Source organism: Mycena indigotica (genome assembly GCF_014461135.1).
Source record: "Mycena indigotica strain 171206Taipei chromosome Unknown Mind.scaff0002, whole genome shotgun sequence".
Lineage (NCBI taxonomy): Eukaryota > Fungi > Basidiomycota > Agaricomycetes > Agaricales > Mycenaceae > Mycena > Mycena indigotica.
In genome coordinates this window covers 5680315-5706883 of record NW_023503001.1, presented here as the reverse complement: position 1 = coordinate 5706883, position 26569 = coordinate 5680315, and the positions used below count along the sequence as shown (strand labels likewise).

The 26569-nt window shown below is 51.0% G+C and overlaps 11 protein-coding genes across 11 annotated transcripts; 7 read left to right on the top strand and 4 right to left on the bottom strand.

Moving 5' to 3' along the window:
- Nucleotides 1-1681: 1681 nt before the first annotated feature.
- Nucleotides 1682-2952, top strand: MIND_00280900 (VWFA domain-containing protein; the record flags this gene model as incomplete). Its single annotated transcript, XM_037359679.1, has 7 exons — nucleotides 1682-1737; nucleotides 1792-2204; nucleotides 2252-2304; nucleotides 2358-2396; nucleotides 2449-2495; nucleotides 2540-2852; nucleotides 2902-2952. 7 exons carry the CDS (start codon nucleotides 1682-1684, stop codon nucleotides 2950-2952), a joined length of 972 nt encoding a protein of 323 aa, XP_037224774.1.
- Nucleotides 2953-3046: 94 nt separating this feature from the next.
- MIND_00280800 (Translation machinery-associated protein 46) lies at nucleotides 3047-4334 on the bottom strand (the record flags this gene model as incomplete). The annotated part of the gene is made up of 6 exons (XM_037359678.1): nucleotides 3047-3382; nucleotides 3431-3622; nucleotides 3672-3751; nucleotides 3802-4150; nucleotides 4206-4223; nucleotides 4281-4334. 6 exons carry the CDS (start codon nucleotides 4332-4334, stop codon nucleotides 3047-3049), a joined length of 1029 nt encoding a protein of 342 aa, XP_037224773.1.
- A 103-nt stretch (nucleotides 4335-4437) lies between these two features.
- MIND_00280700 (uncharacterized protein) lies at nucleotides 4438-5201 on the top strand (the record flags this gene model as incomplete). The annotated part of the gene is made up of 2 exons (XM_037359677.1): nucleotides 4438-4650; nucleotides 4698-5201. 2 exons carry the CDS (start codon nucleotides 4438-4440, stop codon nucleotides 5199-5201), a joined length of 717 nt encoding a protein of 238 aa, XP_037224772.1.
- A 2199-nt stretch (nucleotides 5202-7400) lies between these two features.
- MIND_00280600 (FAD/NAD(P)-binding domain-containing protein) lies at nucleotides 7401-8927 on the top strand (the record flags this gene model as incomplete). The annotated part of the gene is made up of 7 exons (XM_037359676.1): nucleotides 7401-7499; nucleotides 7550-7675; nucleotides 7727-7801; nucleotides 7850-8044; nucleotides 8091-8355; nucleotides 8401-8793; nucleotides 8845-8927. 7 exons carry the CDS (start codon nucleotides 7401-7403, stop codon nucleotides 8925-8927), a joined length of 1236 nt encoding a protein of 411 aa, XP_037224771.1.
- Nucleotides 8928-9185: 258 nt separating this feature from the next.
- MIND_00280500 (uncharacterized protein) lies at nucleotides 9186-10329 on the top strand (the record flags this gene model as incomplete). Its single annotated transcript, XM_037359675.1, has 2 exons — nucleotides 9186-9206; nucleotides 9265-10329. The coding sequence occupies 2 exons, from the start codon at nucleotides 9186-9188 to the stop codon at nucleotides 10327-10329; spliced, it is 1086 nt and encodes a 361-aa protein (XP_037224770.1).
- A 1176-nt stretch (nucleotides 10330-11505) lies between these two features.
- On the bottom strand, nucleotides 11506-12187 carry MIND_00280400 (uncharacterized protein; the record flags this gene model as incomplete). Its single annotated transcript, XM_037359674.1, has 2 exons — nucleotides 11637-12187; nucleotides 11506-11584 (listed from the first exon to the last, which is right to left on the bottom strand). Exons 1-2 carry the CDS (start codon nucleotides 12170-12172, stop codon nucleotides 11506-11508), a joined length of 615 nt encoding a protein of 204 aa, XP_037224769.1. The 5' UTR covers nucleotides 12173-12187.
- Nucleotides 12188-16210: 4023 nt separating this feature from the next.
- Nucleotides 16211-17074, top strand: MIND_00280200 (uncharacterized protein; the record flags this gene model as incomplete). Its single annotated transcript, XM_037359673.1, has 3 exons — nucleotides 16211-16589; nucleotides 16642-16811; nucleotides 16871-17074. The coding sequence occupies 3 exons, from the start codon at nucleotides 16211-16213 to the stop codon at nucleotides 17072-17074; spliced, it is 753 nt and encodes a 250-aa protein (XP_037224768.1).
- A 1283-nt stretch (nucleotides 17075-18357) lies between these two features.
- On the bottom strand, nucleotides 18358-18863 carry MIND_00280100 (uncharacterized protein; the record flags this gene model as incomplete). Its single annotated transcript, XM_037359672.1, has 2 exons — nucleotides 18660-18863; nucleotides 18358-18606 (listed from the first exon to the last, which is right to left on the bottom strand). The coding sequence occupies exons 1-2, from the start codon at nucleotides 18855-18857 to the stop codon at nucleotides 18358-18360; spliced, it is 447 nt and encodes a 148-aa protein (XP_037224767.1). The 5' UTR covers nucleotides 18858-18863.
- A 126-nt stretch (nucleotides 18864-18989) lies between these two features.
- On the bottom strand, nucleotides 18990-20569 carry MIND_00280000 (F-box domain-containing protein; the record flags this gene model as incomplete). Its single annotated transcript, XM_037359671.1, has 2 exons — nucleotides 18990-20514; nucleotides 20562-20569. 2 exons carry the CDS (start codon nucleotides 20567-20569, stop codon nucleotides 18990-18992), a joined length of 1533 nt encoding a protein of 510 aa, XP_037224766.1.
- A 727-nt stretch (nucleotides 20570-21296) lies between these two features.
- MIND_00279900 (uncharacterized protein) lies at nucleotides 21297-22908 on the top strand (the record flags this gene model as incomplete). The annotated part of the gene is made up of 3 exons (XM_037359670.1): nucleotides 21297-21495; nucleotides 21549-22061; nucleotides 22112-22908. The coding sequence occupies 3 exons, from the start codon at nucleotides 21297-21299 to the stop codon at nucleotides 22906-22908; spliced, it is 1509 nt and encodes a 502-aa protein (XP_037224765.1).
- Nucleotides 22909-24614: 1706 nt separating this feature from the next.
- MIND_00279800 (uncharacterized protein) lies at nucleotides 24615-26014 on the top strand (the record flags this gene model as incomplete). Its single annotated transcript, XM_037359669.1, has 2 exons — nucleotides 24615-24970; nucleotides 25015-26014. 2 exons carry the CDS (start codon nucleotides 24615-24617, stop codon nucleotides 26012-26014), a joined length of 1356 nt encoding a protein of 451 aa, XP_037224764.1.
- Between the last annotated feature and the right edge of the window lie 555 nt (nucleotides 26015-26569).

Sequence of the window (26569 nt, the reverse complement as noted above, 5' to 3'; positions counted from 1 at the left end):
CACGATTCGACCGGGCCGGCGACCCGGTCCGAGGGGTATCCTTGAATGGTGGGAAGTGTGCGCAGGCTGTCGACTTGGGACTATAGATATATGGTAGTCTTGACTATCATTGTAGTATTACTCTGTGCTCTTCTGAGTGAGTCCCTCCCCCAAAGATTCACTGCTTCAACGTTGCGATGCTGCACACCAAAATGTGTGCTTGTTTTTGCGTTTTATAGTGATTGATTTTACGTCGAAACAAGCTTTATACTATGCTTCTTCAGAGCAGAAGCTTTCCCTGAGTTTGTCTCATCTAAAACTAGGTGATTCAATTCCCCTCCGAACTCTCCGGTTCTCCGATGCAAAAGCTAAGCTCTCAGACTGCTTCTTCTTCTTGCCTCCCTCCTCCACTGCAGTTTCGCTCTTTCACTGCCGAATCTCCCTCGAGCAACCTGAAACCCCTCAGCCTCAACATCTCCATGCTCGTTCTGGCGTCTCGACTTAGAGCGGTATTGCGGCGTATGATCCCCTGTAAGTGCGGAATCCGGTTTTCTTTCCATCCCTCCAAGTTTCCCTGGCAAGTTCCTGCGATTGCCATCCCCGCTCTCGACCACTTCTCAGGTTAACCTTTCTTGTTTCTTTTGCTTTCCTCCTCCTACCGATCGACGCTCATCCATTTGCGACACAGCTACTCATGCCGCGCAGCGGGGAGTCCGAGGACTTGCCTCAACCTCAAATTCGAGAAGTCGAACGTGTAGATCTGACGCGGGTGGAGCCGACTCGTTGCCCACATGTTTGAAAGATCGCCAGCCGGAGATGTGAGTGCTGGCGAGAGGCGACTGTGACCGTTAACGATGATATGCAGAGCTTTGGGGAGCAAAAAGCGGCCCAAGAAGCGTCCTCTGGTAGAGAGACCAAGCCGCCACCGGCGCGCATCTTCTGTTTCGTTTGTTTCTATTCCGACCGCGCATTGAATGCCGCAAATGTAGAGCCTGTTGGGTATTATTGAACCTAGCGAAGCGTATGGGCTTGAAAAGTCGAGAGTAGCCCCAGCAGAGTCTTGAAAACAGTATAGACTTTGAAGATGAAAAGTTCAATCTGCATGCAGACAAAGTGGACTGTGTTCTGGACGAGTGAAGCTATTTTTGGATGGGTCAATATGGGGATGACGACAATGGTTCTTAACAAATGTAGTGGAACATTTTTGGTGGGCTGAACGTTGAGAAGGGAAGAGGCTCTTGATTATGAAACCATCATTTTCAATTCTGCATCCATTCATTGCAACTCCCGAGCAACTTCGTCCCCTCCCTATAGCTCTCTGGAAAAGGACCAAAATGATTCCGAGCCTACCAACTTCGACTCGTAACCACTTACAGTGGAACAAGGTCATACTGGTGACTGGTCCAACCGTGCGACGGGCATTCGCGTTGTCAACACCTTGTGCTTGGCTGAACATTACGAAGACTCGGGAAGTCGAACTTCCCGACAAAAAGACTTTAGATTGGTTGGGCAAGCTAGGGTTCGAGTGCAAGTAGCGTGAAATGTGCGTTCATGCTGTCCAACTTTTGATTGCGACTGAGCTCCCTGTCTTCTCGACCCCAGACTCAGATGGGCCGATGGGCATTATAGATAGTATATAAACCACGAAGATGGGCTGTTGTCGACTCATTCCCCTCCAAGTTCACCCCCATCCTCAGACAAGATGCCGGGAGCTCTCAGAAACATGCCCAACCCTAATAACCAGAAGACTCGCAACATGTACCGTGTCTCCCTTATCATCTTAGCGATCTCCGATTGAGCCACCTCCTACAGCGATGTAGTCTTTGTTCATGACTCCACCGGAAGCCAGCAACCCTACCTCAACGCTGCGACCCAAGAATCTCGCAACTACGTCCAGGCATTTGCGGACGAGCTTTCCCGAAAGGGCGCTCCCGGAACTGCTCGCTACCGCGTCATCGCTTTCCGGGACCATCGCGAGCAGGGAGATCTGTGGACCGTCAACGCCTCAAACGATTTTACGGACAAGCCAGAACAGTTGCGGCAACAGTTCAGCAGTCTTGTTGCGGAAGGAGGCGGAGATGGGCCTGAAGCTCAGCTTGATGCTCTCGATGCAGCTCTGACTTCCCCTTGGAGACTGAATGCAAGACGAGTGGTGTTTCTCATCACCGATTCACCCCCGCACGGTGTTGAACCTGGCGACGAACCCCCAGCCAGTCATCCGAGTTGTAAGCTGCCGTCGTTATTCATTGGAGAGTTATCTCATGGCAAATAGACTTGACAACTAAATACCTCGTCGACAACTTCAAGAAACAAAAGATCAAACTTGTAAGTCATTTGCTTCCCTCTTATCCTTATCCTCATTCCAACGCCCACACCAGTTCGTGATCGGCTGCATTCCTACCATTAACAAATATAGAGTATTACTTCTTCCCCTTGACCTCCAAGCTGCCTTGGTTGACTTTCCTCCAGAACGCAGTATCCTACTACGAGAAACTGGTGAAGGACATCAACGCAGGGTGCGCTAATCATCCTTAGTTTTCCTTGCTCACTAATTCCACAGAGGCATTTACCGAACCCTCTCCCGTCCCACAACCGACACTACACCTTTGCGCAAACTTGTCGTTGGCTCCACGCTCTATGCCTCTGACGTGTTCCATATTGAGGACCGATGGGAGGACTGGATCGCTGACCATGCTGATCACGGTCACGACACGATTGCACACGCAATGCATACCAAGTTGACCACGGAGGGCGAGACATGTCATGAGGTCGACCACGGCGATCATGGAATCGATTACCACAAGGCGCCGATTACCCGCGCTCGTGTTGACGACATTGTTGGTCGGACTCTGGAAGCTCGGGCTGCTCGCAAGGTAAATTCCGACCCTGAGCCCATACAAATCATCATTGACAACTGTTTAGGCTGACCCCATTATGTCTTCTATCTTTGGCGATGATGATGACGATAGCTGAAGTAGTTAACCTCAACTCGCAACGTGAAATCCACGTTATAAAGCTTTGTCTCAAATCCGAGAAGATTGTTCGTGTTCGAATGCAAGGCAGTTTACTATTGTCCGTTGTCTGGTATTGGCACGCCTTCCACCAGAGACAAATTGGCGATGCGTAATGCCTCCTCTGCGGCATCTTCGTCCTCCTTTTCTTTCCTATACCTGTCCAAATCCCACCCGTCATCCTCCTCATCCTCTTCATCTTCAAACCACTCTGGGTTGTACTCGAATAGATCTCGTCCACTGAGCCCAGTGTTCTTGCCCGCAGCGTTCTGCGTTTCTTTCGCTTTCTTCAGGGCTTCTTGCTCGGCCAGTTTCTTGTCCATTCTTGTTTTCTTCCAGATCGCGAAAGTTTCTGGGGTGACAGGGGTAAGATTGGAGCCCAATTTGTGACGCTAGATTCAAGTTAGTCGTTGTTCGACAACGAGCAATTCCAAACAAACCTCGACTTCGAGGAACTCTTCCAGTGAGATGACGTTTGCCTTGGCCGCTTCTTCTGCCGCCTTGCGCTCTGACTTGAGCACAAATCCAGGCGGTAGAGCGTGTCGGTACATGCACTGATCGCCGTTGGGGCATTCCCAGAACCACCCAAATCGCTGTGTTTCGATGGCCTGGATGAAATGTTTGCAGACGATCTGAAAGGGAAATGAACAAGTAAAATGCGAGGGGGGAGAGTTAACAAACATCGGTCGTCGTCCGCGGGTTGCCGGCCTTGGAAAGAACGACTTGTTGTAGCTTTTCCTGGTCCCATTTGTCCATCGTGTCTGCCAGGCATGTCGTTTGGCGGCCAGAAAATAGTAGGAACGCAACTTACCCGCTAGCTTCTCCTCCCGGCTGTCCTCGTAGAGGTTCTTTTTCTCGACCTTCCTGTCGACATCGCGGTTGTGGCTGAACTTGCACTTGTTGCCCTTGTCGCAATGGCCCGCCTTGTAATATACGCAGAGCACAGTCTTGGGATCGACACCGAACGGAATCTTTTGCACGGCCTGGACGGGCTTGAACAGCTCAGCCTCCTCCTTCTTCCTTTTCTCCTCCTGCAATTTCTCCTTCGCCCGCAGTTCCTTCTCGCGCTCTTTGGCAAGGGTCTCTTTCGATTTACCGGCCAACGCCGACTGCTGCTGAATTCGCGCAACTTCTTGCTTGACCTTGGAGGATTTGTTTTTCTATGGAACGGCCAGTTGAGTTTGAGTTGAGGTGCGGGTCGCCAGATAGACACACATTTTTCATCCCGAAAGTCTATCGGGCGGTTTAGGGTTTAGCGATCGTGGTGGAAGGGCTCCAGTGAGGACACACCTTGTCCTCCTTGACTTTCGAGGAGCTTGCTTGCTGCTGCTTCTTTGGCGGCATCGTATGGGTTTAGGTCGTGGAGTAGGCGGTGCTGGTCGATGGTCACAGCTCGTGACTTGCTCGCTTCCGGCGCCCACGACTCGATTTCTTGCGTACGGCCGAAATGTCCTTATACCCTCGTCCGACGCTCCCTGAACTGCCCAGTGGCCGTAGTGAATTCGAGATTCTCAAATCCTCGCATCGATTTCTACGCGAAGACCAAGACCAAACCCAGCCCAAAGCCGCTTCGTGGGATGACCAGCTTGCTGAAAAGTACTATGAAAGTCTCTTCCGGGAGTTTGCAGTCTGCGACTTGAAGCACTACAAGTCCGGGAATGTGAGCTACTCCCTGCATCACAGCTATTTGTCTGAATGACACTCTAGTTTTCTCTTCGCTGGCGGACCGAATCAGAGGTTCTGTCCGGCGCTGGGGAGTCAACATGTGGCAACACGCGCTGCGCTCACCACAACCCCAGGAATGAAGACAAACGTAAACGTGGACGATTAACGACCCTAGAGCTGCCCTTTTCGTATGAGGAGCAGGGAGAAGCCAAAAGCGCGCTCGTCAAGACGGTCCTATGTGAAAAGTGTTTAGGAAAGATGATGTGGAAACGCCGAAAAGAGAAGGAGACATCGGGAACTGAGGAGAAAAGGCCTGTTGATGAAGACGACGAATACGGGCCAGTGGCCCCGACGACCTCCACAACGCCTAAAAATCGAGACCAAGATGAACCAAAGCTCCATATTTCCCGTTCATCATCTCCCCCTCAACACAAACCTCGTTCCCATTCACGGTCACGCTCCCCAAGACGACGGGACCATAACGAAAAGCAGTCACGACACCGTTCTCCTACTCGATCCACGAGATACCACACTATTCATAAATAACGCGTGCAAATGCAACCCCGCTCCGTTCAGCTAAAGCCCCATTGATGTTGTTTCCATATCAAAAACCACCCACCAAAAACCACCCCCGCTCTCAGCACTCTACCCATCCCAAACTCACGCCATATGCATTCCAACGACCACAGACACCCCATCTCGTCTCAGCTCGGAGAGAAAACTAGCGGTCTGGGTATCGGACACATCCAGGCGATCCACTCCCAGCCTTTCCAACCGCCTCCCTCTTTTATTCCGAGCGCGGCTGTCTATTATCGCCAGAATGGCATCGAGCTTGAGACATTTGCATCTAGTCAGACTGAGCTGGTGAAGATTAGGAACTACATCGTCTTCCGCAAGCATTTCTAGAGCGGGTGTTGGATCTACCATTGCGGATAGTCCAAGACGAAGACGTGCGAGATTATGGCGAATATGAGGGGAGCCAAGCATCGATCTTAATCTTTGGGTAGTGTCAGCGTCGGCGGAGGAACCGCTCGTCTTGGACTTCAGAAGTAGGATGGCGAGGTCTGTGAGGTTGACGAAGCAACCTACACAATCCATTGTAACACTGTTCAACAAATCCGGCTCGCCGCTTATCGTCAGCTTCTGCAGCGACTTGATGGCGACACATTGCAAGACAGTCGAAATGTAGTCGGGGGTACATCTGGAGAATTTGAATGCGATTTCGGTAGTGACGGGAGGCAGGAATTTGTCTTGCCAATAGGCAAACTCGACGAATGAAGCCAATTCCAGCGTGGTCTTTGGATCACCGTACAACTCACAAGTCCTGAGTTGCGGCAAGATGTTCTTGAAGGAGTCCGCGGTGTGTTGCAGAGCCATCGAACGGAAATGTTCAAGACGCGGAAATAAATAAAGAAACATTGGGATCGTCGTTGCGTCTGACTCCGGCGCATAACGGAACAGCGACAGAGCGCGTACATTGAAAAATGGTTGATCCGCTGTGAGGATTGTCAGCTCTTTGACGAGAATATCAGGCAGTCTGAGGGTGAGCGAGATTGCGCGTTTCATAACATGGGGAAGGAGAGCTGACAGAAATCGACAGAGGTCGTCCATCTTTGTGTCTTCGCGGAGCGGCGCTACGTTGATAGAGAGTGAAAATGGGGCAGCACCAGTCGCAAGAACTTGATTCAGTGTCGTTTGCATGCGGCTGCGGCTGCGGCCACGTGCTTTACAGACCGGGTGGCTGATGTGAAGGGCTTCGATTTGGCGGGGAATACGCTGCAGAATCTGTCGCCAGCGACGACAAGTTCTTGCAAGCGCCATCAACTCATCTGGCTTCCCATGCGCGGAACAGGGGGAGAGGTAGGAGGCGATCTCGAGGCAGAGCTCGCAAGGCAGGCGACGGATGGGGGCAAGGATGCGGAGGTGTGATTTGATGAATTTGCGGAGGTTAGCACGCTGGAAAGAAGCTTCGCCTTGACACCAGCCAGGACCCGTGGTTTCAAGCTGTTCGAGTTTGCCTTCGGCGTTGTGAATGGCCAAGCGTATGGCGGTTGTCTGCATGTCGGTCGGTGCAATGTTGTTCATCAGGAGCTCTGGAGTCGGACTTGTTACCAAGTCGTTGTTGCGGATATTGGAAAATGGGTCGCTGCTATGGAGAGTCAAAAGGGTGTCAAATTCCTTCAGAGCGAGTTTTTCACGAGTACCTCGCCATTGTTCGAAGTCGATGGATGGAAAGATTCAAAGAAATATTTTGATCGCGGAATCAAAATTGCTGACGTTATCACGGCTTAACTCGGAGACTGGAATTGCTTCAACGTATCCTCCTTGAGATAGCAGCGCTGCCGGAGCGGTCGACAAGGAGTATGGTAAAGCCGTTCCACAACGAGCAATTAGCGAGAAAGTCGGTAGGAACGAGACAGACATCGGTGCCATGAAGGTCCACTGACAGTCCTGATATCGTAGTCGATTCTGCATTCAACTTCATTCTAGACCACTAACGCAGGTTACAATAGATAATGATGACAAGGTCTAGATGTGCTGCTGCGCCGAAATCGTGGGTTGTGTCCGAAACCGCTCGTCATTCGACCTGATCTAATACAGCTGCTACAAACCTTCTATCCCAGGCATGCCTGAGCTACTCGCCTAGTTGTGGCAATTCGGAAGTTACACGGAAGATGCACGGAGTTCTACCGAGGCTCTTATATTATTTGCTGCTTCTCATCTCATGCCAGTTCAACCTGCCAAATGAGCCCAGCCACACCACTGCGCGTCTCCGTAGTTGGAGCTGGTATCGGAGGACTGGCCGCTGCGATTGCGCTTCGCAGAAGTGGACATCTGGTCCAGGTATCGTACCGTTTTCGACTGCGTGCAAAGCCACTCAAGCGCCGTCTTAGATATTCGAAGCTTCGGAGGCAAAGAGGGAAGTTGGAGCTGGAATCGGTTTGCAGGTCAATGCGTTGCGGGTACTCGAGCACCTCGGTGTTAGAAGGGAAAACCTCAGAGGCGTCGACTATGACGGGGTGAGTCTCTTCTTATCGCCGCTAGTTTACTTGCAGATTTACATCCGACAGATCACAAATTTTGATTCCGAAACTGGGGAGGGCGCCGCTCGGCCATGGCTCATCGCAGACGTTGACCAAAACCGCGTGAGCTTCTCATAAAGTCGCTCTTGTTCCGTTTAAGGCGCGTTATAGAGCATCCTATGCCATCGCGCCGATGTCCATAATGAACTCAAACGCATTGCTTGCGACAACCCTGGCCCAGGAACTCCAGCGGAGCTTCTTCAGGGTAGGAGGGTTATCGACTGTAACCCTGACACGGGTTCGATTACCTTGGGGGATGGCTCAGTCGTGGTTTCAGACCTTGTTATTGCGGCAGACGGCGTTCATGTGCGTTTGACTACGCACATTAGCTTTGTATTTTGACTTTTTGCAGTCAACTTTGCGTGCCAAGGTCCTCGGTTACCCCCAACCTGCCTTGGCATCTGGCATTTCCTGCTTCAGGACGGTCTTCGATGCGAGGAAGTTGGACACTCTCTCCGACCCAGAGTGGTTTACTGCAGGTACCGGTGTCTCTGGTCTACGAGGGATCCTCGTCAAGGACTCCATCAGTTATAAACTGATTGCCGCTTATTATTGTCGCGACAAGACTGTGGTGAATGTCGCGGCAGTATACGAGGATCCAACACAGGACGCTCCAGGTTTGGCCTATTTCTCCGCCATGTCATCCTGACAGTATTGAACAGAATGGTCTCCAGCGGGCTCGAGCGCCGAGCTGCTTCAGACATACCCGACCCTCCACCCAAAATTCCGCGCGTTCATCGCGCTAGCAGAACACGACCAAATTCTCAAGTGGCGGCTTCGCGTTCTCCCAGCGCTGCCTACCTGGACTCGGGGCCGGACGACGCTGCTCGGTGACGCAGCCCATGCGACCCTCCCCACGCTTGGACAAGGTGCCGCTCTCGCAATCGAAGAGGCCGGGGCACTCGGGTGTTTATTCCCTCCGGGAACGCAACCGCAACATGTCCAAGAGAGACTCAAGGCCTTTCAAAAACTCAGGAAGCCGCGCGCCGACTTTGTCAATCGGGAGGCAATCTCGCAGGTCATGGAACCGGAAAAGCGGGGGTTGTATCTTCGGTGTGCGTCTCTGATTTGTCCACGAATTTTCTTTTTTTTCATCGACTCTACAGCCCCCGAGTTGCAAGCGTATCTTGTTAGCCACAATGCTATCAAAGAAGCACAGGAATATTTTGCAACATTGTCCAGGTTATAAACTTCAAGCTGAAGCCGACAGTGTTCCGTCGCAAACATCCTGCGTAAATATCTCCCATAGCAGCAATTAAATACACGTGCCTACATCTTGAGACAGAAATTTTTAGCGGCGTTGTTTGGTCGTGTTGTCGAATGCCATCTGATGGGACATCAACGCATCTTTTTCATCGTGACATAACGTCTGACTCATGTTCGGCCTTTTCATACGAACGATTTGAGCAACCTCGATCCTTGAATGGGCTCCTCTCGTGGTTAAGTCATGAACGACCTTTTGGATGCGGTAATCATGATGGAGACCCAATGTTTTGCCACATTTTTCGCTCAAATTGAATCCGTAGCTCAACGCGGGCCCACAGAATGGCACCGACTCGAATTCTCCTCAAATACTACTCGATGTAATAGAGGCTGCAGATATGTGCCCTAAAGCAAAGTTGGCCGAGCTTCCCATAATCGAGGCAGTCGTCTCACATTTGGCATTGCCAACGATCGGTGGGGATTTTTCAACTGAACTTGGGCCCGAAGTCACCAATGACGATGTCTTCCAAACACAAGTTTCAGGTGCTGTGTTGACTATTATACTCACTGTTATTCGTCGATTGAGCGCCGCTTCCTCAACGGATGATATCTCCATCCCCAGCAATATTTCCCACTCTCTGATCTCGTCTTGGCCTTTGGTATCACATGGATTGTGGCTCTACGCCCGTGCCCTCAGGCGTCTCGGCATACATAATGGCCCTATTCACCAGCTTGGATCCCCCGCACACGCCTTCACAACTATTGTGTCTCTACTGCAGACCTATGCACACATCAAGTCCCTTCGAACTTTGGTCCAAAACACCACAACAACACTCTCCTTGGTTGCCTTCCTATGGAAATTCGAAGTTCAGGACCGTCGGCTCTTCCTACAACTCCGCGAACTTTTTCCTTGCGGAAGCTCTCCGAGCGCCGCAGATCTCGTCCCACTATACTTTTTCACCCTGCCTTCTCCAAAGCTTGAGAAACTCCTCACCTTGGTCGATAATACTCGAGGAGAAAGCGCCATGGTAGCGCTCGGCCATTTACGCAAGAATATCGCGGGCTTGCGCTCAAGTGGAGGCGATTTGGCGACGCTCAGTGCGCTGCAAGTGAATTTGAACAACGTCATCGGCCTCCATTCGACATTTCTCCGGCCGCTGTTGCTTACGGGGCAGTCAACGATCATCGCAGTGGAAGCACTCCTGCACTTGACTTCAAATTCATTGGAGAAACACCACATGCGGCCTTGTCCGCAGTATCATCGAGCGCATATGCAGATTCCTCAGCAATTATGTGTTGGCAGACGGTGTTCGGGGTCTGGTCCTAGCGTTAGAGCACGGACTTGCCGTAGGTTTGTTGCAAGCTCACCCTTGGATGGACGTCCGTGACGCTGCGGTCTCAGCACAACTTGAAGGGTACCACTGGCTGGTGCACCGTTACTTACCCGCGTTCTTCTCGTACCGTTCAGTTCTACGCCGGATGGCAAACGTACTCGCTCTGGTTGAAGAAGCGCTAGCAAGAACAACTCCACATAAGCAAATATTATCGCCATCCGCCTCCTTGAAGTCTGCCAGAACATATGCCATCATCTGGCGGGATGTGTTACGCCACGGTCAGAATCTGGCTATTGTCGGAAAGCTCGAACTGCGTTCAGACCGTTGTAACTTAGATGAGGTATGGTTCAGTTGGTATCATCGGATGGATCAAGTACATGCTAACGATGTCCAACTGAACTTGAAGTGCTTGCAAGTGGCCACGCTACGATGCGGAGTTTGCTTGACGACCAATTACTGCTCAAAAAGATGTCAAGCAATTGACTGGAAACGCCAACATGAGACTCGCTGCGCTTCTCATTCTCCCACGCTGGCGGTTGCAACAGGTCAGTAAATTTTCTGTCAAGACTTGGAAATCAAGCTTGACGGCCCATCCTGTAGACACAGCGGCCATCAAGTCCAACGGGCTGAGTCTGGCGCCAGAAGACTTGGAATTTGCGTTGAAAATAATTAAGCACGACCTGATCAATAACTCGACTGCGCTTTTCGAGTATTGGATGCAGCATATGACGTTCCCACTCCGCGCCTCGTTCAACTACATGCTTTTTCCACTCGAAATCACCTACTCTCCTCCACCTTGGCCCTCATCGGCAGCCACAGCCGTGCCAAAGTCCGCATTTGGCCTGATCTTTGCTATATTACCCGTGGGCGGCGTTTCGAGCGACCCAAAAGAAATCACGCTCGTGTGGGATCTTGAGCTCGAGTGCGAAATGGCCGATATCTCACCTTGTACTCTGGATGTCAGCGTGGTGATATCAGCTGCGCGACACAAGCTTCAAACATCCGAGCCAAAATTCTCTACATTTAGAGTTTGAGACTGTACATCATGTCATATAAGTGCTTTTGTTGCTCCTGCTGTGTCTAATTGATTCCATCTCAAGTCAATGTTGGGGACAAGGAGTCGTACATTTGACAGTTTACAATACAAAGAATGGGAAGTAGGTGGGTATAGCGTAAGTATCCGAATCTTAAGCCACTGAATCGACAAATCGTACGTAGTTGGTCGATGGCTCAGCCATGTCTGCCCAATGCGCGTGCAGCTTTCCCGACAAGCGAAGCTTCTGTGCGTTTGGCTTTGGCACGCATAGACCTGTTGTTCGTATCGTTAACATCAGGCTAGACCAGACATAAGAGCAACATACTCGTCTTTCGCCTCTTCCTCCAGCTCCTTGATCTGCTCCATCGCGTCTCTCACCCGCGCACGTGCATGGAGCACGGCGCGGTCCGCAGCGGCCTCAGCCTCGTGTGCCCGTGCGACTTTTTCGCGGGCGAGAATGACTTGGGGATCGCGGTCAGCAGTGCGGGTGAAGTTCTTGAGTGTCATTGAGCCAAACAAAGAGGCGGTGGTCGACTGGGAGCGGACGGAGGTGGTGTCGTGGGGCTTGACACTGCGGAGAGAAGGCTCGGGTTCGGTTGGCGGTGAAGCCGTCATCTTGTGTGGCCGGAAAAAGAAGGAACTGCGGGTGGACATCCTGTCGTCGTCAGACGAGGAGGAAGAGCCAGAGCGCGCGGAATGGTAGGCGGTATTTCCGGTGGTTGGCGTTGGCAGTGGCTCGGGAGACGCAACGCGACGGAGAGAGCCAAAGTCGAAAAACCCAGCGGTGGGTCGACGGGTTGCTGGGTCGGGAGAAGGGGGACGGACGGGTGGTGGGTCGGGGTGGGATTTGAAAAGCGGCATGGGTGGTATTGAGGTGGTATTGGGTTGAGTGGAAAGCTTGACGTTGCCTGCAGCGTTTTGAGGTGGGGTTGTGGGATGAGGTCATGGTGGAGTCTTCGGACCGAACGAAAGCGATCATGATCTGCCTAACCCTGAATGAAGGAAAACATGCACGTTTTGTTGACATTGGCGAATGCGAAGAAAAGACGGATGGCTGGTAGGTGGCTGTTGGTGAAAAGATCAAGTGAGACTGGTGTGACATAGTCTCAATGCCAAAATGATTTTGACCTCTTTCACGAAAGTTGGCGAACTTACGATGTCCCCAGAGCCAGCAACCTGAACCTGAACAACAAGAGCTTACGAGCCCGAGAATTCTTAAAGTTTGGTGGTGGTCTATATTCAGAAGTAGCGCTTGTCGCCGAATGTTTCTTTGGGCATACTTATATGCACTTGGATGCTGAGAAAAGAACCAGTCTCTATTTTCCATAATCCTACTTGGCTACATTCCCGAACTTGAACCACCCATATTCTATCAGAGCTGAGGCTCAAACATCGACACCCTGTCGGTATTCCATCTCTGCGCAAAAGCGACGACCTTCAACCCACTGCTCTCCAACTCTGCCAACACCACGGGCAGCAACAAGCTGGTCGCATCTACTATCAGCTTCTCCAGCTTTTTGCGTCCCCCGAGGCAATGATTGCGGTTCTCGTTGATGGCTTGAATGGTGGTCTTGTCGAGATATCTGCACCCCGTGAAGCCTAGAACGCGAAGATTGGGAGCGACGTTGCCGCTTTGAAAAATCTTCAGAACCGGCTTGGGGTTGACCAAGCCCGTGAGGCCGAGTCGAAGGTACGTTAGATTTCTCCGAGCGGTGGGTGTTCGGAGAAGCCCTTGTAGCTCTGTGACCAGAGAGTCGCTGGGAATCTGTATCCTCGTGATCAGCGTGAGATGCGTCAGGCTCGGAAAGCGGCTCATATAATGTGCAATGACTGTGAGGACCATGGGGGGACTATATGGGTCGAAGGGTGTGTATGCCGCATGGACAATATCGATAGCCAGCCTGCGCAACGGCTCTCTCTCTAGTGTTCCCAGAACAGCGGAGACAAAAAGCGGGTGGCATGCTTCAAAAACGATCTGACGACTGCGGAAGTTGAAGCGTCCTGGCCGCCAAGGCAGTACATCCTGACATACGACAAATGTGATGCCCTCTAACAGAGAAGGTGGCAAGGATGCATTTGAAGACAGCATCAACAGATCTTCCCAGTGACTAGACTTGATTTCACAAGTGCGAAGGCGCGGTAACACACTCCAAGGTAGCGCCTCATTTTGTCCCGGTTGCAATATGGTACCGAAATGGGTGACTTGGGGAAATAGCGACAAGAAATTCGCAATGAGCGGCACCGTGACATCTGGGCCATTACCAGGTAGAAGCGATAGCCACTGGACATGAGTAAAAGGTCGACCTGCTGCGAGGGAGTTGATTCGTTCCAACAAACCCCCTGAGATGTTGAGATTGAGCTCGACGGCGCGATCGATGGCGTATGGGATCACTTCGCAGAGAAAGGGATCGATGTCATTCATAGTGAGTTTTGCACTGAGTAAGGTGAGGGAAAGAACGAATCCAGCGACTCCAGTTGCGCGGACCTGACCCAGGGTCCTCCGCATTCCAGCCCGGCCGTCCATGATAGACGTATCAAGGGTGATTTGCAGGGGGTGTATGTATCTCGTTATGCCTTGCAGAACATTCCGCCAGCCAGCACATGTGCTAACTAGCGCCCAGAGTTCGTCCGGGCCCGTTTCGGTGGACCGTGGATTGAGATAGGACGCGATATTCAGGAGCATTTCCTTGGGTATACGACGGACGGCAGAAATAACCCGCTTGTGGGAATCGATGAAATCCTGCAACCTGTCACGTTGGAGAGCGAACTTGGCTTTTGGGTCGGCAGTCTCGAGGAGCTCAAGAATAGCGTGCGCCTGGCGGATCGCTGAGCGAGCGGATTCCTCTTGCTCAGTAGTCGGCACTTCGTTGCTGCGCAAAAGCTCAGGGACCGGACTCTCTGGAAGCGCACTGTGACAATTGGAGCTTGACACTGGTGTCAGCGCAGAGATATGCCTACGAAGATGGTCAGGTTTCGAAAAAAAGAGATAGTCGTAGTACCCATTCATTCTGTAGCGTCGGCTGGTGGAGAGAAAAAACACACGGGGCGTTGGAGATTGTTTAGTTCGAGCACGACTCTCGGACAGGCTCTGAGAGCACTGGCGCCAAGTAAATATCTGTTGTGTGCGTCAACATCACCGTTGAAGTTCAAAAGTATCACCCACGTTCAATTTTTGTTGAGCAGGTGAGTGAGTGGTGTTGGTGAGTGTTTGTTTGTTAACGGCAACTGTGAGTCACAGAGCCGTCAGTCACAATCACCACTTGCAAGTTTCAACCATCCAACACCCTCCACCAAAAATAGACACCAGCGACTAGTAGTATCTTGCCAGCCCGGGATTCCCTCGATGCTAGAACCATCTACGGTCCTCAATTGCTTCAACTTCGTTCCTTCATGGTCATTGGTCACTTCGACTCACTTGACTCCCTGCTGGAGAGTGTTATCCATCAGGGTCGCTCGTCGATACTGCAGGGTCAGCTTCAAGTTGCGAACACATTCGACCGGGATACAAATCAATTGCAACCCACGACTCGGATAACACATGTCTTTCGAGCGGCTCCGCATTCCTTCTCGAGGACAAAGCAAAACGTTCAATTTTTCACGAGCCTATAATAAGGGCTCTCTGGTTCTGTGGTGCGTCGAACAGGAACTCGCCGCTTCTCGCCGTGCCGAATGTTTCTCTCTCGGCATACTTATTGCGTTCAATGATGATGAGAAAAGAAGAAGCTTCTATTCTTTCGAAGTCAATGGTCGACAACTAGCTACGCCGTGGCCACTAGCTAGGCCGGTCTAGCTTGTCCAGGCAAAACTTCGGTGAGAGAGTCAATGTCTTTCGAAGCGATTCAGCGTATATTTAACCAACTCTGTGTTAGTTTTGTCCCCGACCTGGATTCGTCCAAGTCCGACCCTCCAAGCGTCTTCAGGTTGCCTACGGTTCTCAAGCCCGTCTTCGCATCCCCTATAAAGCTTCTTCATCTTCCAATTCGATTCGACGGTAGCCTCATTGCCCAGACGCCACGGCATCAAAGATCGTAGAGATGGTGATGAAGCACTATACCTGACTGACGATAACTAGGCCGCATTAAATCCCCTCCCGTTTAAATCGTCCGTGGAAGCCATGCATGGGTCTGTCGACATTGTCCACGTTATCAGGCCGACCACCAGAGTACCACCTCCGCCAGTCAATTTGATATCTTTGCGCGACAGGAATTCAATCGAGGGTGGCCCGTGCGCGTGAACTGGATATTCGTCGATACACCAAGCGGAAAGCCAAAATCGCTGTGCTCGTGTGAGGAGACTGCTCCCCAGCCTTATCGCCGCTGATTTAGGTGGCTATTGGTGTCCACAACACAGACTTAATTGGCCAAATTCGAAGCTGCGAAACGGGGAGGTCCGATCAGCTGCCAGACAAGAAGGGAAGAATTAAATCCGCGACGGCAAAGACACTGCCTTTGAGATCGCCGAGTTGGTCAGGTGAACAGAGACGTACCCTTTGTCATTTTCAAGCGAAACAGGAATAGATTTAGCTGCAGGGTCGAGGTTGAGTTAGAGCGCCGTGATAAGACATCAGCTTCAGCTCAAGAGTGGATTCACGACCGCTGCAAGCTTCCGCGTAACTTGAAGTAAGTAGTATCCAGAAATGACCGTCCGACTCAATGGCGTGTTATCGTGGCACGTGTTTTCCACTCTGGGGTAGCAATGCGGGGTAAGTGAATAATGATGCCCGCAGATCTAAGATCCAGGGGAATGATAAGTAACCACAAATTCCATCCCATCTCCTCTCGTTGGCTTTAGCGACGACAAGTCTCTTCGTGGGGGCTCTAGTGGAGCCTGGCTGAGGGGCCCACGGAGGTATCTATGCCAGCAAGATTATTGTGGAGTCGAGAATCGAAGCAGAATTTGATGCTGACAAATGCTGATGACGCAAGCGATATAAACGGCTCTTGGCGCCCCACTCTCCCGCCACAACTCTTTCTTTCCTTCGCCACCACCACCATGTCCAGCTCCCGTCCAGACAGACTCCCTCCTGCCACCCAGCCAATTCCTATCGCTGGCAAACCCCGTCCGCGGTCGATGTCAGTGTCGTCTAGCGACTCACGCTCTACTGGCTCTCCTAGCTCGCCCACAACTCCCCCTTCTGTCTCTCCGTCGACCAGAATCAACATCCCTTCGCCAGCATCGTCGCCCATCTTGTCGTATTTCCTCGCCCAATCGCCCACCAAGACACCTGGTTCGTTCCCTTTCCGCAAGTTTGGCGCCGCACCACCAATGGTCTTTGAAGGTGTGTTGTTGTCTATCGTATTCGTTGATAAGCTCACTCACGGCCAATGCAGAAGACGAAAGCGATATCAAAGAAGTCTCCGCTACCCACCATGCGCGTCGTGCGAGCACCGCAGTTGCCGAGCGTCTGGCCCAGCCAGGCAACCCCTCTCTTCCTGATGCCCACCATGAGCGTGGCCAAGGCGTCATGCGTCGTCTTTCCCTCAGCGGTGCTTTCATGAGCGTCAGTCCATCTGCTTGTTGGTCGAATATAGTGACACTCATCCGCTCTTCCGAATATAGCCCGACCCCACGAAACGCTCTCGCTCCCCACCCACTGTCCCACCCAACTCTGCCGTCAGCCCTACTCAAAGTCTGCCCTTCGGTCGTGACAACACCCTGCCTCGCCGCTCCGCCACGTTGAGCGCAGGAGAAGGCAGACCCCGTCGTGCCCCTTCCCCTATGGGCGAACGCATTCTCAAGGGTCATTTTGACGGGTTCAATTGATTCTTTACCTCCTTCTTGATCCATGCATTCGTTCGCTTCCTCCTTGTAATCGTCCAGTCGCGGCAACATACCCAGCAACCGTCGACCCTCTGGACTTGTAACCACCACCAAAAAGAAAATCATCAAGCATAGTGTGTCTGTATCTACTGGTATCCGTATCATCTGGTGGGCTGCCAAGTCGCCACCGCTAAAGGTATGCATGTTGACTTGTGTGTTGGCACCATACTAACGGTTTGTAGACCAAAAAAATGTGTAAAATGTAGAGTTAGCTTTAGACGATGTCGCTTCTGTTTAGTACAATGGATAATGAATACAAGAATTCTTGTACAATGCTGGGCATTGAGCAAATTCTCCAGATTGCTTTGCTGGTGGGAACTTCACCCCCAGACCTTGCTGCCCCTGCTACAGGAGAGCTTAGATATTGATTACTTGGCAAATACTATTATACTGCTAATAAATTAGGTGTCAATTCTGCGAGACGGCAACTTTTCACAACGGAGAAAGCTCTAAGTGTCCGTAGCTTGGTGCCTGTATAAGTTGTACATACCCTGCTGTTCCCGGTTGGGACCATGCAGTGAATAATAAGTGACAATAATAAGTCAAATAATTTCAGGCAAAATCTTATCAGCCACTGCCCCCAGCCGCGTGACTGGAGATCTGAGACCTAAATTTCTCTTTTGTGGCAGGCGTCATTGGCTCTCATTGGCTCTCACCTTTACTTTGATTACGTCGAAAGTACATCGGAGTAAGTAGAAGTATCAAGAGTATGATCCGGCAACACACCAGAAATGGTCTAAGTTGTGGAGTCTGCATGCTTTCCTCTTCCTCGTTGGTGGACTTTATGGCGCGATGATCCTTGGGTGGAGTTACTTATCGGGAATGGACTATCTCTAGCTCAGCTTGTCTGCCTTTTGGGCGGTCGAGAGATGCACCAGAAAACCGATTATATGTGGTAGCAACTGTCGAGGTCATGCTGCTTGTGATGTTCCAGGCGATGCCTAGAGGGTAGTCGACGTAGGAGTAGCCTCGAGAGGAGAGTCGCGAGCAGAGCGGGAATTGAAGAAGAACTAAGCTTCAAGCTTTCTGGGTCCGGTCACCCTCTCATGCATCGAACAGCTGTGGAGCAGGCTATCTCCAATGTCCCACTTGACTTGTAAAGGAGGAGGATGACCCGCAAGAGGCGTCATTTTCGCTGGCAGTAGCGAGTTTGATAAACAGGGATTCGTGGGTGGAGCGCAATGGTCGAAAAAGGATATAGTTTGAGAAGGCACGAGTGGTTTCTTCTACGCTGGCCTCCCGACTATCGGCGTGGGCCGTTTTGAAAACACGATTTTGCGCTTGATCAGTGCAATCGCATCCCAGCCGGTTGTCGTCTGTGTTTCGGACGGCGCAGGCTGCTCTTCACCGCCGTCCACGTCCATATTGTCCTCTTTATGGCCGTCTAAAACGCGCTGCAGAACAGCGAGCGGCTTCGCGAGCTGCACGACCTTGCCCTCCAGAAGGTGGTGGCCAATCCGCAGAGTTGCCGTTTTCTGTCAAGAAAACGCGTGAGTTTCTCATCGGGTGGCAAAGAAGAAGACCGAACCCCCGCATCGTCGATGCCAAGACGACCGACAAGCTTCCCGTCGCGCTCAGACGGTTTGGCGGAATGGATTTCGAGCGCGCCTTGCAGTTCGACCAGCACAACTTCGGCGTGGGAGATGCGCGCTAGGGTCGGTGGCAGAGGATAGCTTGTGGCAGCGGCGGATGTTGAAGGAGAGTTGAAGGAGATGGGGACAATCATGGTCGAGGAGAAGACGCGTTGTTTGGTGATGCTTGGCCAGCTGACACGTGACGTATTGAATCTCTTCTTGACTATGTACAACGTTAACAGATACAGACAGCTACACGACGACGCGAACAAACGAAGCCAGCACTAGTAGAATGGTGATTCCTTCTCCATGAAGTACCCCACCTCCAACCCGCCAGCTCTCAAAACATCCCGGGTGGTGTCTGATATCATGGGCGGTATGCTGGGGACATCCGACATCAACCACAGCTCATGCAAGACTCCCTTCCGCTTGGTGTGCAGATCCAACAAACAAACTTCGTCCAAGTTCTGGCAACCGCGAAACGCCAGCGTATGCAATCGGGGAGCTGCGTTGGCCCATTTTGTCAGGGACTGCATCAGGGCCGTGGACATCAAGCCATTGCATTTCAGTTCCAGGTCGATCAGTGACTTGGTATTTGGGGAGTCGAAAAGAACGAAGAGGTCGGTCATTGCAAGGACCGTATATGGCAAGTCCAGCGCAAGATGCGTGAGACCATTATCGGAGCGGCTCAGCAGAGGTAATAGTAAATCTACGAGGAGCCCGGTGTTTGCGAAGCCAGATACGGCAAGTCGATTCAGAAATGGCGTCGTCAGAGATCGCATAATGGTCGCTACGAAGTCTTCGCCACATTCTTCGAATGATAGGGAAGAAACAAGGCAGTCGAGGGGAGTTTCCAGCAATGGGATGGCACTGCCGTGAATTTGACATGATAAGAGAGACACGGATGCGTGGGCTGCTAGCGCAGGCAGCGCTTGGAGAACATCATCTAAAAGACAAGCACGCAAAACGCATTTACGCAAACGACCCCATATAGATTTCAGCGCTGTTGGGCCACGGTTCCAGTTCATGTGTAGTGCGAGCTCTTGAAGGGAGTGGAGGGAGCGAATAAATGGGACGATTTCATTCGAATGCAATCCATAAGGCCGGATAAAAGCAATCGAAAGGCATTTAAGTTGAGGTAATTCAATTGCTCGGCCAACAAACAAGTTGTCGTATAGCTCGGCTTTGATAGTGAGGGTGGCGGACCCCCATCGTTTGGATTGGGAGAGCAGCGAACTAAGCAGCCTGCCAGAGCCTGAAGTTGATGAATACGAGTTGATCTCGATATTCAGAGGGACGGAACTAGAGCGCTGCAAAAGGTGCCATGTCCTTGTCTCGCAAAAGCAGTACCCAGGGTAGCAGTTGTTGGAAGCACAATCAACACGGAGGGTCCGCCACAATCGAGGGTAGGTTGAAGCAATGTCGCGCCATCTGCGGCAAACGGAAGTGAATGGGGTAAAGTTGGTTTGCTGATATTTCCCAGTCGACACCACATAATGAAAGAAGATTTCGCAGAGGACTTCGCTCGGAAGTCTCCGGACCGGCGCAATAACGGGTTTGTGCATGTCAATGAAGTTGTAGAGGACTATCTGGCGGGTTTCGAGGCGCTGGATGGTGGACTGGAGTTGTGCACGCTCAACGTCCAGACAGAATATCTCTTGAAAAGCGTCCCCGATGCAGCGCTGGACGTCTTTGGTCAGCGCCTCTGTCGGCGCTTCGTTGCTGTGGAGGAGATGTGGTGGGCATACGTTGAGAATGGCCTGGTGATGGGGTGGACAGTGGTTCGCGCATGGAGAACTACAGTAGGACCTGTAAACAGTACTTCAGGCAAGTCGCGAGGATGGAAGATAGCGTACAGACTCATGGTGGCTAGTAGCAAAGAGCCTCACAGCTCAATCACTGGATAGGCGCTTAAGACCAGCCTGAGAACCCTAGATGGCCCCACGCCTCCCGCACGCATTACACTGCTCGGTCAGTGGTGGTCATGGACACTAGGCAAATACTAGAAAAGTCCGGGAAGTCCGAGTGTTATTTTGGTGCTGAATCCGAGTCTGAGGCAAGAGGCGTCACGCAGTCACGGTAAATGTTCCGCGAATCAACACTGATTACGTCATATTCTCAGCTTTTCATCTTCCATATCATGCGGCAACGGGAAAATGCCTTCAATGGTCTGACGCCACCGGCCCCGAATCGCTGCCTCTGCCAATGAAGTTGCGCCATTTGGGACTACAGCTTCTACAAATGATCACACCTGCACAATTTCAAGTTGAATCAACGTCTTCCTGACAGGCTACAGCGTACTTACATGGGGTAATGCGACCTGCATCGCTATGACGTAAACCCAGGAGTCAGTTTCATGGGGCATCGCTGTTTGCAGGTGACCCAATGCAACTCAAAATCGTTGCCAGCTCGGGTGAAAAAATACGCAGCCTGGGTACCCAGCGAAACCGTCGACTTGGATGCGCTGTTGTATGCGGGACCCACGCTCCCGAAATTCTCAGGCCAACCGTGTTGGCAGCCTTCTGATACAAGCCCCGTCTTAACAGCTCGGAAGTGTGACGCTCGCGCTGCTTGGTCTGTCTCTTCGCGCAATGGTCGCTTCAACGGCGCTCGAGCCCATGAGCATCATCATCGACGATGCGGACTTTCCAACCCAATCGAAAGGCTTTCCTGGCGGACTTCGTACGCCCATCGACAGTCCATCGTATCCGTCTCGCTTCAACGACACCTTGACGGTCTTTGATCTCTCGGGCCTTACCCTGGCTGGGCCGTGGACTCTTCAGGCAGATGGTACGCATGTACCCAAAAACACTGGAATAGCTTGACTAACTAGTCTTGCACAGGGATTTCTATGGCGCTCTATGGAATGACGCCGCCAAATTTGCCTTACTTCAACGGCAAAAACTTCAATCAGACAATCTTGGTCGGCGATTCGACTCGCTCTGGCTCAAATACAAGCGATGCTAAAACCTTTACATCATACCCATACCCCGCTCCTGCTTCCCTCGGACTGATAGTTTCTACCGGAAATGCAACGGTAGCAGGTCCGATATCGCTGGGGCTGATGAATTTTCTGGGCCTGACAGTCGACTACATGGTTGTTCAAGTCGGAGAGTTCACCAACATCGAGGGGAAGACCGCGTTCGTCGACGATACAAGTGGGGAGATTCGATGGAGTGGATCATGGGCTATCAAGCGCGACTACCAGCTTCGAGGCGACTGTTTCCTCCCCCCATTCCCGTTCACTGACCCCTCAAAACCCAGTTCACCGAATTTCCCGGTGACCTTCTACCCTCACGGTAACTCGACACATACGAGCGCGACAGTCGGAGACTCCTTCCAGTTCCTCTTCTCTGGTTCGTCGCGGCACTCTTGATTATGTTGTCGCTCACGTACTCCATGACAGGCACTTCAATCGCCGTCTATGGCATCTCGCCTGGAAGCATCGCCACAGACGACTGGGAGCTCAACATGACGTTCAACATCGACGGTACCACTCACACCACATCGTACACTGCGTCTATGCAAAATGGTTTCGTCGCCCCGCAGTTCTTGTACTTCAGCACGACAGTCTCACCAGGGAACCACACATTAACTGCAACGGTTGTGAATGTTGCCGGGAGCGCGGCACCTTCTGCACAGATTGACTATATCACTTATACGCCGGATTTCGGGACGCCTCATGAGAGACCCATATTGGCCTTCCCACCGAGTCCGTCGTCAAGCTCATCGCTATCACCAACCAGTGCAAGTTCACCGTCATCTTCTGCCACCCCCACACACAGAAAAAAGGCCTCTGCAGGCGTGATTGGGGGCAGCGTTGTCGGCGCAGTCGTCGGACTGGTCCTGGTCGCAATTGTCGTTTGGCTATTGTGGTCCAAGATGAAAAGGAAACGCGTGGCGCAGCAGCGGGAGGTCGAACCAGAGCCGTTTGTGACACCCAATATTCCAGCAAGGCGAGAGAAAGTACCTCCTTCGGAGGCAACTTCGACTTCTGGCGCGGGCCGTAGCTCCGGGTCTGTGGCGGACTCATCGTCCGCTGCAGGAATGCAGGAGGGGGCGGCCTCCATTGACGAGCGGATGAGGCAGATGCAGATCGAGATAGAAGGTTTCCGGCATCAAGTGCGCGCTAATCGTCGGGGTTCACTTGTCTCGACGGCGCCACCAGCTTATACAGATGGTGAACGGGTGGAAGAGCGATAACCTTGTGATTGTTTTGAATACTGTAGAGTTTTAAATAAAGTCAAGCTCAAACTTGTGGTTGCTGGCCGGTACTACTGGTTAGTACTGTGACTATTACTGGTTTTTTTCTGGGGTGTTTGGAGTAATGAACTTCAGTCTGCAGAAGCATTGCAAAGTATATCTGCTGGGTACACTGGGAATTGCAACTTGTAAAATGCTGTGAAGTAACTCTCAGGGGGAAATGCCTTCATACACAGTTTAAAACCAGTGTAGGATGCCTACTATTGTGTGGTTCATCCAACACTTTTCTTCCAGGGTAGAATACCCACTAAAACCCCTTCTCATTTATCCAGTTATCCTGCAAGGATTCTTCATCCAGCATTTTGCATAGTGCTGGCCATTATTATATTACAATTTACTAGTATAATCATACCATATTATTATTATGATTATATTATATGTAGTAGCCAGAACCAATATTATGCTATATTACAATATTATTATATTATTATTATAGCTCTAGCATAATATATCACTCCAATAATTTAAATGTCAGCTCTAAACTTTGGTGTCACCAAACACTTGTACTACTTCTATTCTTGTCCTAGTTGTATTTATATACCATAAATAGTCTTATTGCATATATTCATAAAACTAGTTGCTACCTGTTCATGATAATAGTGTCAGTTGAGAAAGACTTATATAATCTAACTATCAATGACTAGGGTGAGAGAATGCTTGGCTTGAACAAACAATACTATCATTATATACTGTTAATATTGTAATGTGGTCATAGTTTCCAAATAAGGCAATTCACTACAGATATGTGACTGAAAGGTCTTCTCAAAGTTCAAACACAATCTAACAGAGGGATTGAGAGTTATAAAGCATTGCATAATATTGCTACCAAATCATATACTGAAAACCAAGATTGAAAATGTTAAAGGTTTGTTGCAGAAGGTAATAAAATTATAATATAATATTTTACATAGTTATCATTATATTATATTATAGATTTATTATGCTCCTCAAGACCACATTATTGTATTATGCATTTGGCATAATTGTCAGGGGAACCCCTGCTTCGGCCTCCTTCGGACCCTCCAAACGCATCCGAGGTGCATCCGACCGGCGCCCCCTCGGACGCTCCGACCCACCCCGACCATCGTCCACGGCCTCCTTCGCCCGCACAATCCCCGATCCATCAAGACCCTCCTAATGATCACCTTGGGACAGAGCCTGCGACACCGCTCAGGCCTTCTGCGCTCTACGTCGGGCAGTTACGGACAACCAGTATATAGTTGGCGCCCTAGCAGGCGGACCCTTAGAGTTTCTTCTCTTTGGATCCTCCCCTGCTAGGTCGGTCCCTCCGTGTATTCCCGTAGCTTTTATTCATGCTTAGGGAATGGCATGAGTAAACCCCTGGGTATCGCAGGCCCTACTCATACCCGTACCCGCACAGCCACCATACCCGTACCCATGGGTATGGGTATGCATGGGTTGGGTAAACCCATGAGTAAACTGTTATATTTTGTATATAAAATAATAGTAGTAGTACTTTAATTGATTAATACTAATATGACCTTCCTATAAATTCACTTGAAAGGCCATAGAAACCCATGGCTTTGAATAAATTCAAAGTTTAAAACAAATTACATACACTGACTGCTTACTCATATTGCATGACTACATACCCATGGGTCCATGGGTAACTGACCCAAGGGTCCATGGGTAGGTCTGACCCATGGGTTGGGCCAACCCATGCCATTAGATTCGTTGCGCAGCCAGCGGTTGATGCGGTTCAACCGCTGATCTGTGTTGCGCAAGCGAACCGCTCCGGATGGACCGGATCAATCAACCGCTACACGAGGATACAACTCTCGGCTAATTCTGGCACTGTCTTTCATCCACCATCGATAATGGAGGCTCACGTCCTTCAAGCTGACTTGGAATTCCAGGGAATGCTGAGCATGGTGGCTCAGAGGGAGGAAGACCGATGGGACTCACGGCTCAGTAACCTTCGTGATGGCGGGCCAATTGACGTGAATTCTCATGGTGACAATTGGTGGTTGGAGCATTTCCGGTACGCCCAATCAGCTCTTTCACTGAGATTGATGACTGCATCAGGTTTACTCGGCATGAGACGGAATCTCTAGTGCTGGCACTCGATCTTCCAGAATATATCATATGTCCTGAATCACGCAATCGCGAGGACAGCAAAACAGCTTTGTGCATGCTTCTTGCCCGACTCACCCACCGCTCACGACTGAACGACATCGAGATGCAGTTCGGCTGGGAAAGATCAAGATTTTCACGGTTCACACGTCTCATGGCCAGCACCATCTACTCGCGATGGAAGCATGTTCTTCGATTCGACCCCAATCGACTTACACGTGAAAAGCTAGCCTACTTCGGGACTGTTATCCACAACAAAGGTGCACCCACAGACCAAGTTGTTGGGTTTATCGATGGCACTATCCGCAGGATTGCCCGGCCAGTTCGGAATCAGCGGCTGGTGTATAACGGATGGAAGCGCACTCACTGTCTCAAATACCATGCCATCGTTACACCGGACGGTCTAATTTCCCACATCTTTGGCCCCGTGGAAGGCCGACGCCATGACGAGACACTGTATCAGCAGAGCGGCATTGCTCCAATACTGGAGAAGCATCTGTGGTCTCCTGATGGTCGGCGATTGTGTATCTATGGTGATCCTGCCTACGGAGTGTCAGGTCATGTTCTCTCCCCATACAAAGGCACCAATCTCACATCAGCAGAATCCCGATTCAACGCGAAGATGAGCCGCTGCCGCGAATCTGTTGAATGGGGATTCAAAGAAATCACAAAACAATTTCCATATCTAGATGTTGTCCAAAATCAACGACTACTACTATCACCGTGCGGCCTATACTATCTTGTCGCCGTCCTTCTTATCAACGCCCACACGATATTCCACCGCCCCCAAATATCGAACTACTTTGGATGTGCACCCCCAAGTCTTGAAGAGTATTTTCATGGAGAAGCAGTACTTGACGAAGAACTGGATGAGTGGTGTATGCAAAGCGCGTTCGAAGAGGACTCACAGGAAGAAGATGACGAAGAGATTGAATCTATAGATGATATATAAGATACTTGTGCGGCGACGTAGTACTTACCAAGGTTTTTGAAGCATGGACAAGAGTTGGATGTGTCGTTCTGCATCTTGGAGGCGATGGCATGTCTCATCTTCCTTCTGTTGCTTCTGTAGGTCGACGAAGTTCGCCCAGGAAGTTTGCAACACGGTCGAGGTTGGTAGTGAGCTGATCATGCCGCTCCCTGTCAAGGTTGCGAGCATCTTCGAGTCGGCGGGCGCTTGTACTTGCATATGATTCGATCGCCTTCGCAAGCGTTCCTTGATGACGGCTGCGTTTGGGTTTCAATTTGCTAGCCTCCGCATCGTTCTCCTTGTCCGATTCCGACAAGGCACGCCTAGAGCGAAGCTCAGTGTTATGCAGCGGAGCATTTGATATGACACGCACTTTCGTTTCCGTTGCCCCTGCTTCTCTCGCAATGAGGCGCCCTCCAACTCTGCAATATCGCTCAACTCTTCCCGACGAACAAGCCCCCGCATAGCACTGTCCCGAATTTCGAGGGCCGCCCGCTTTTCAGCGTCCACCTTTTTGCGCGCTGCATCGGATTTGGC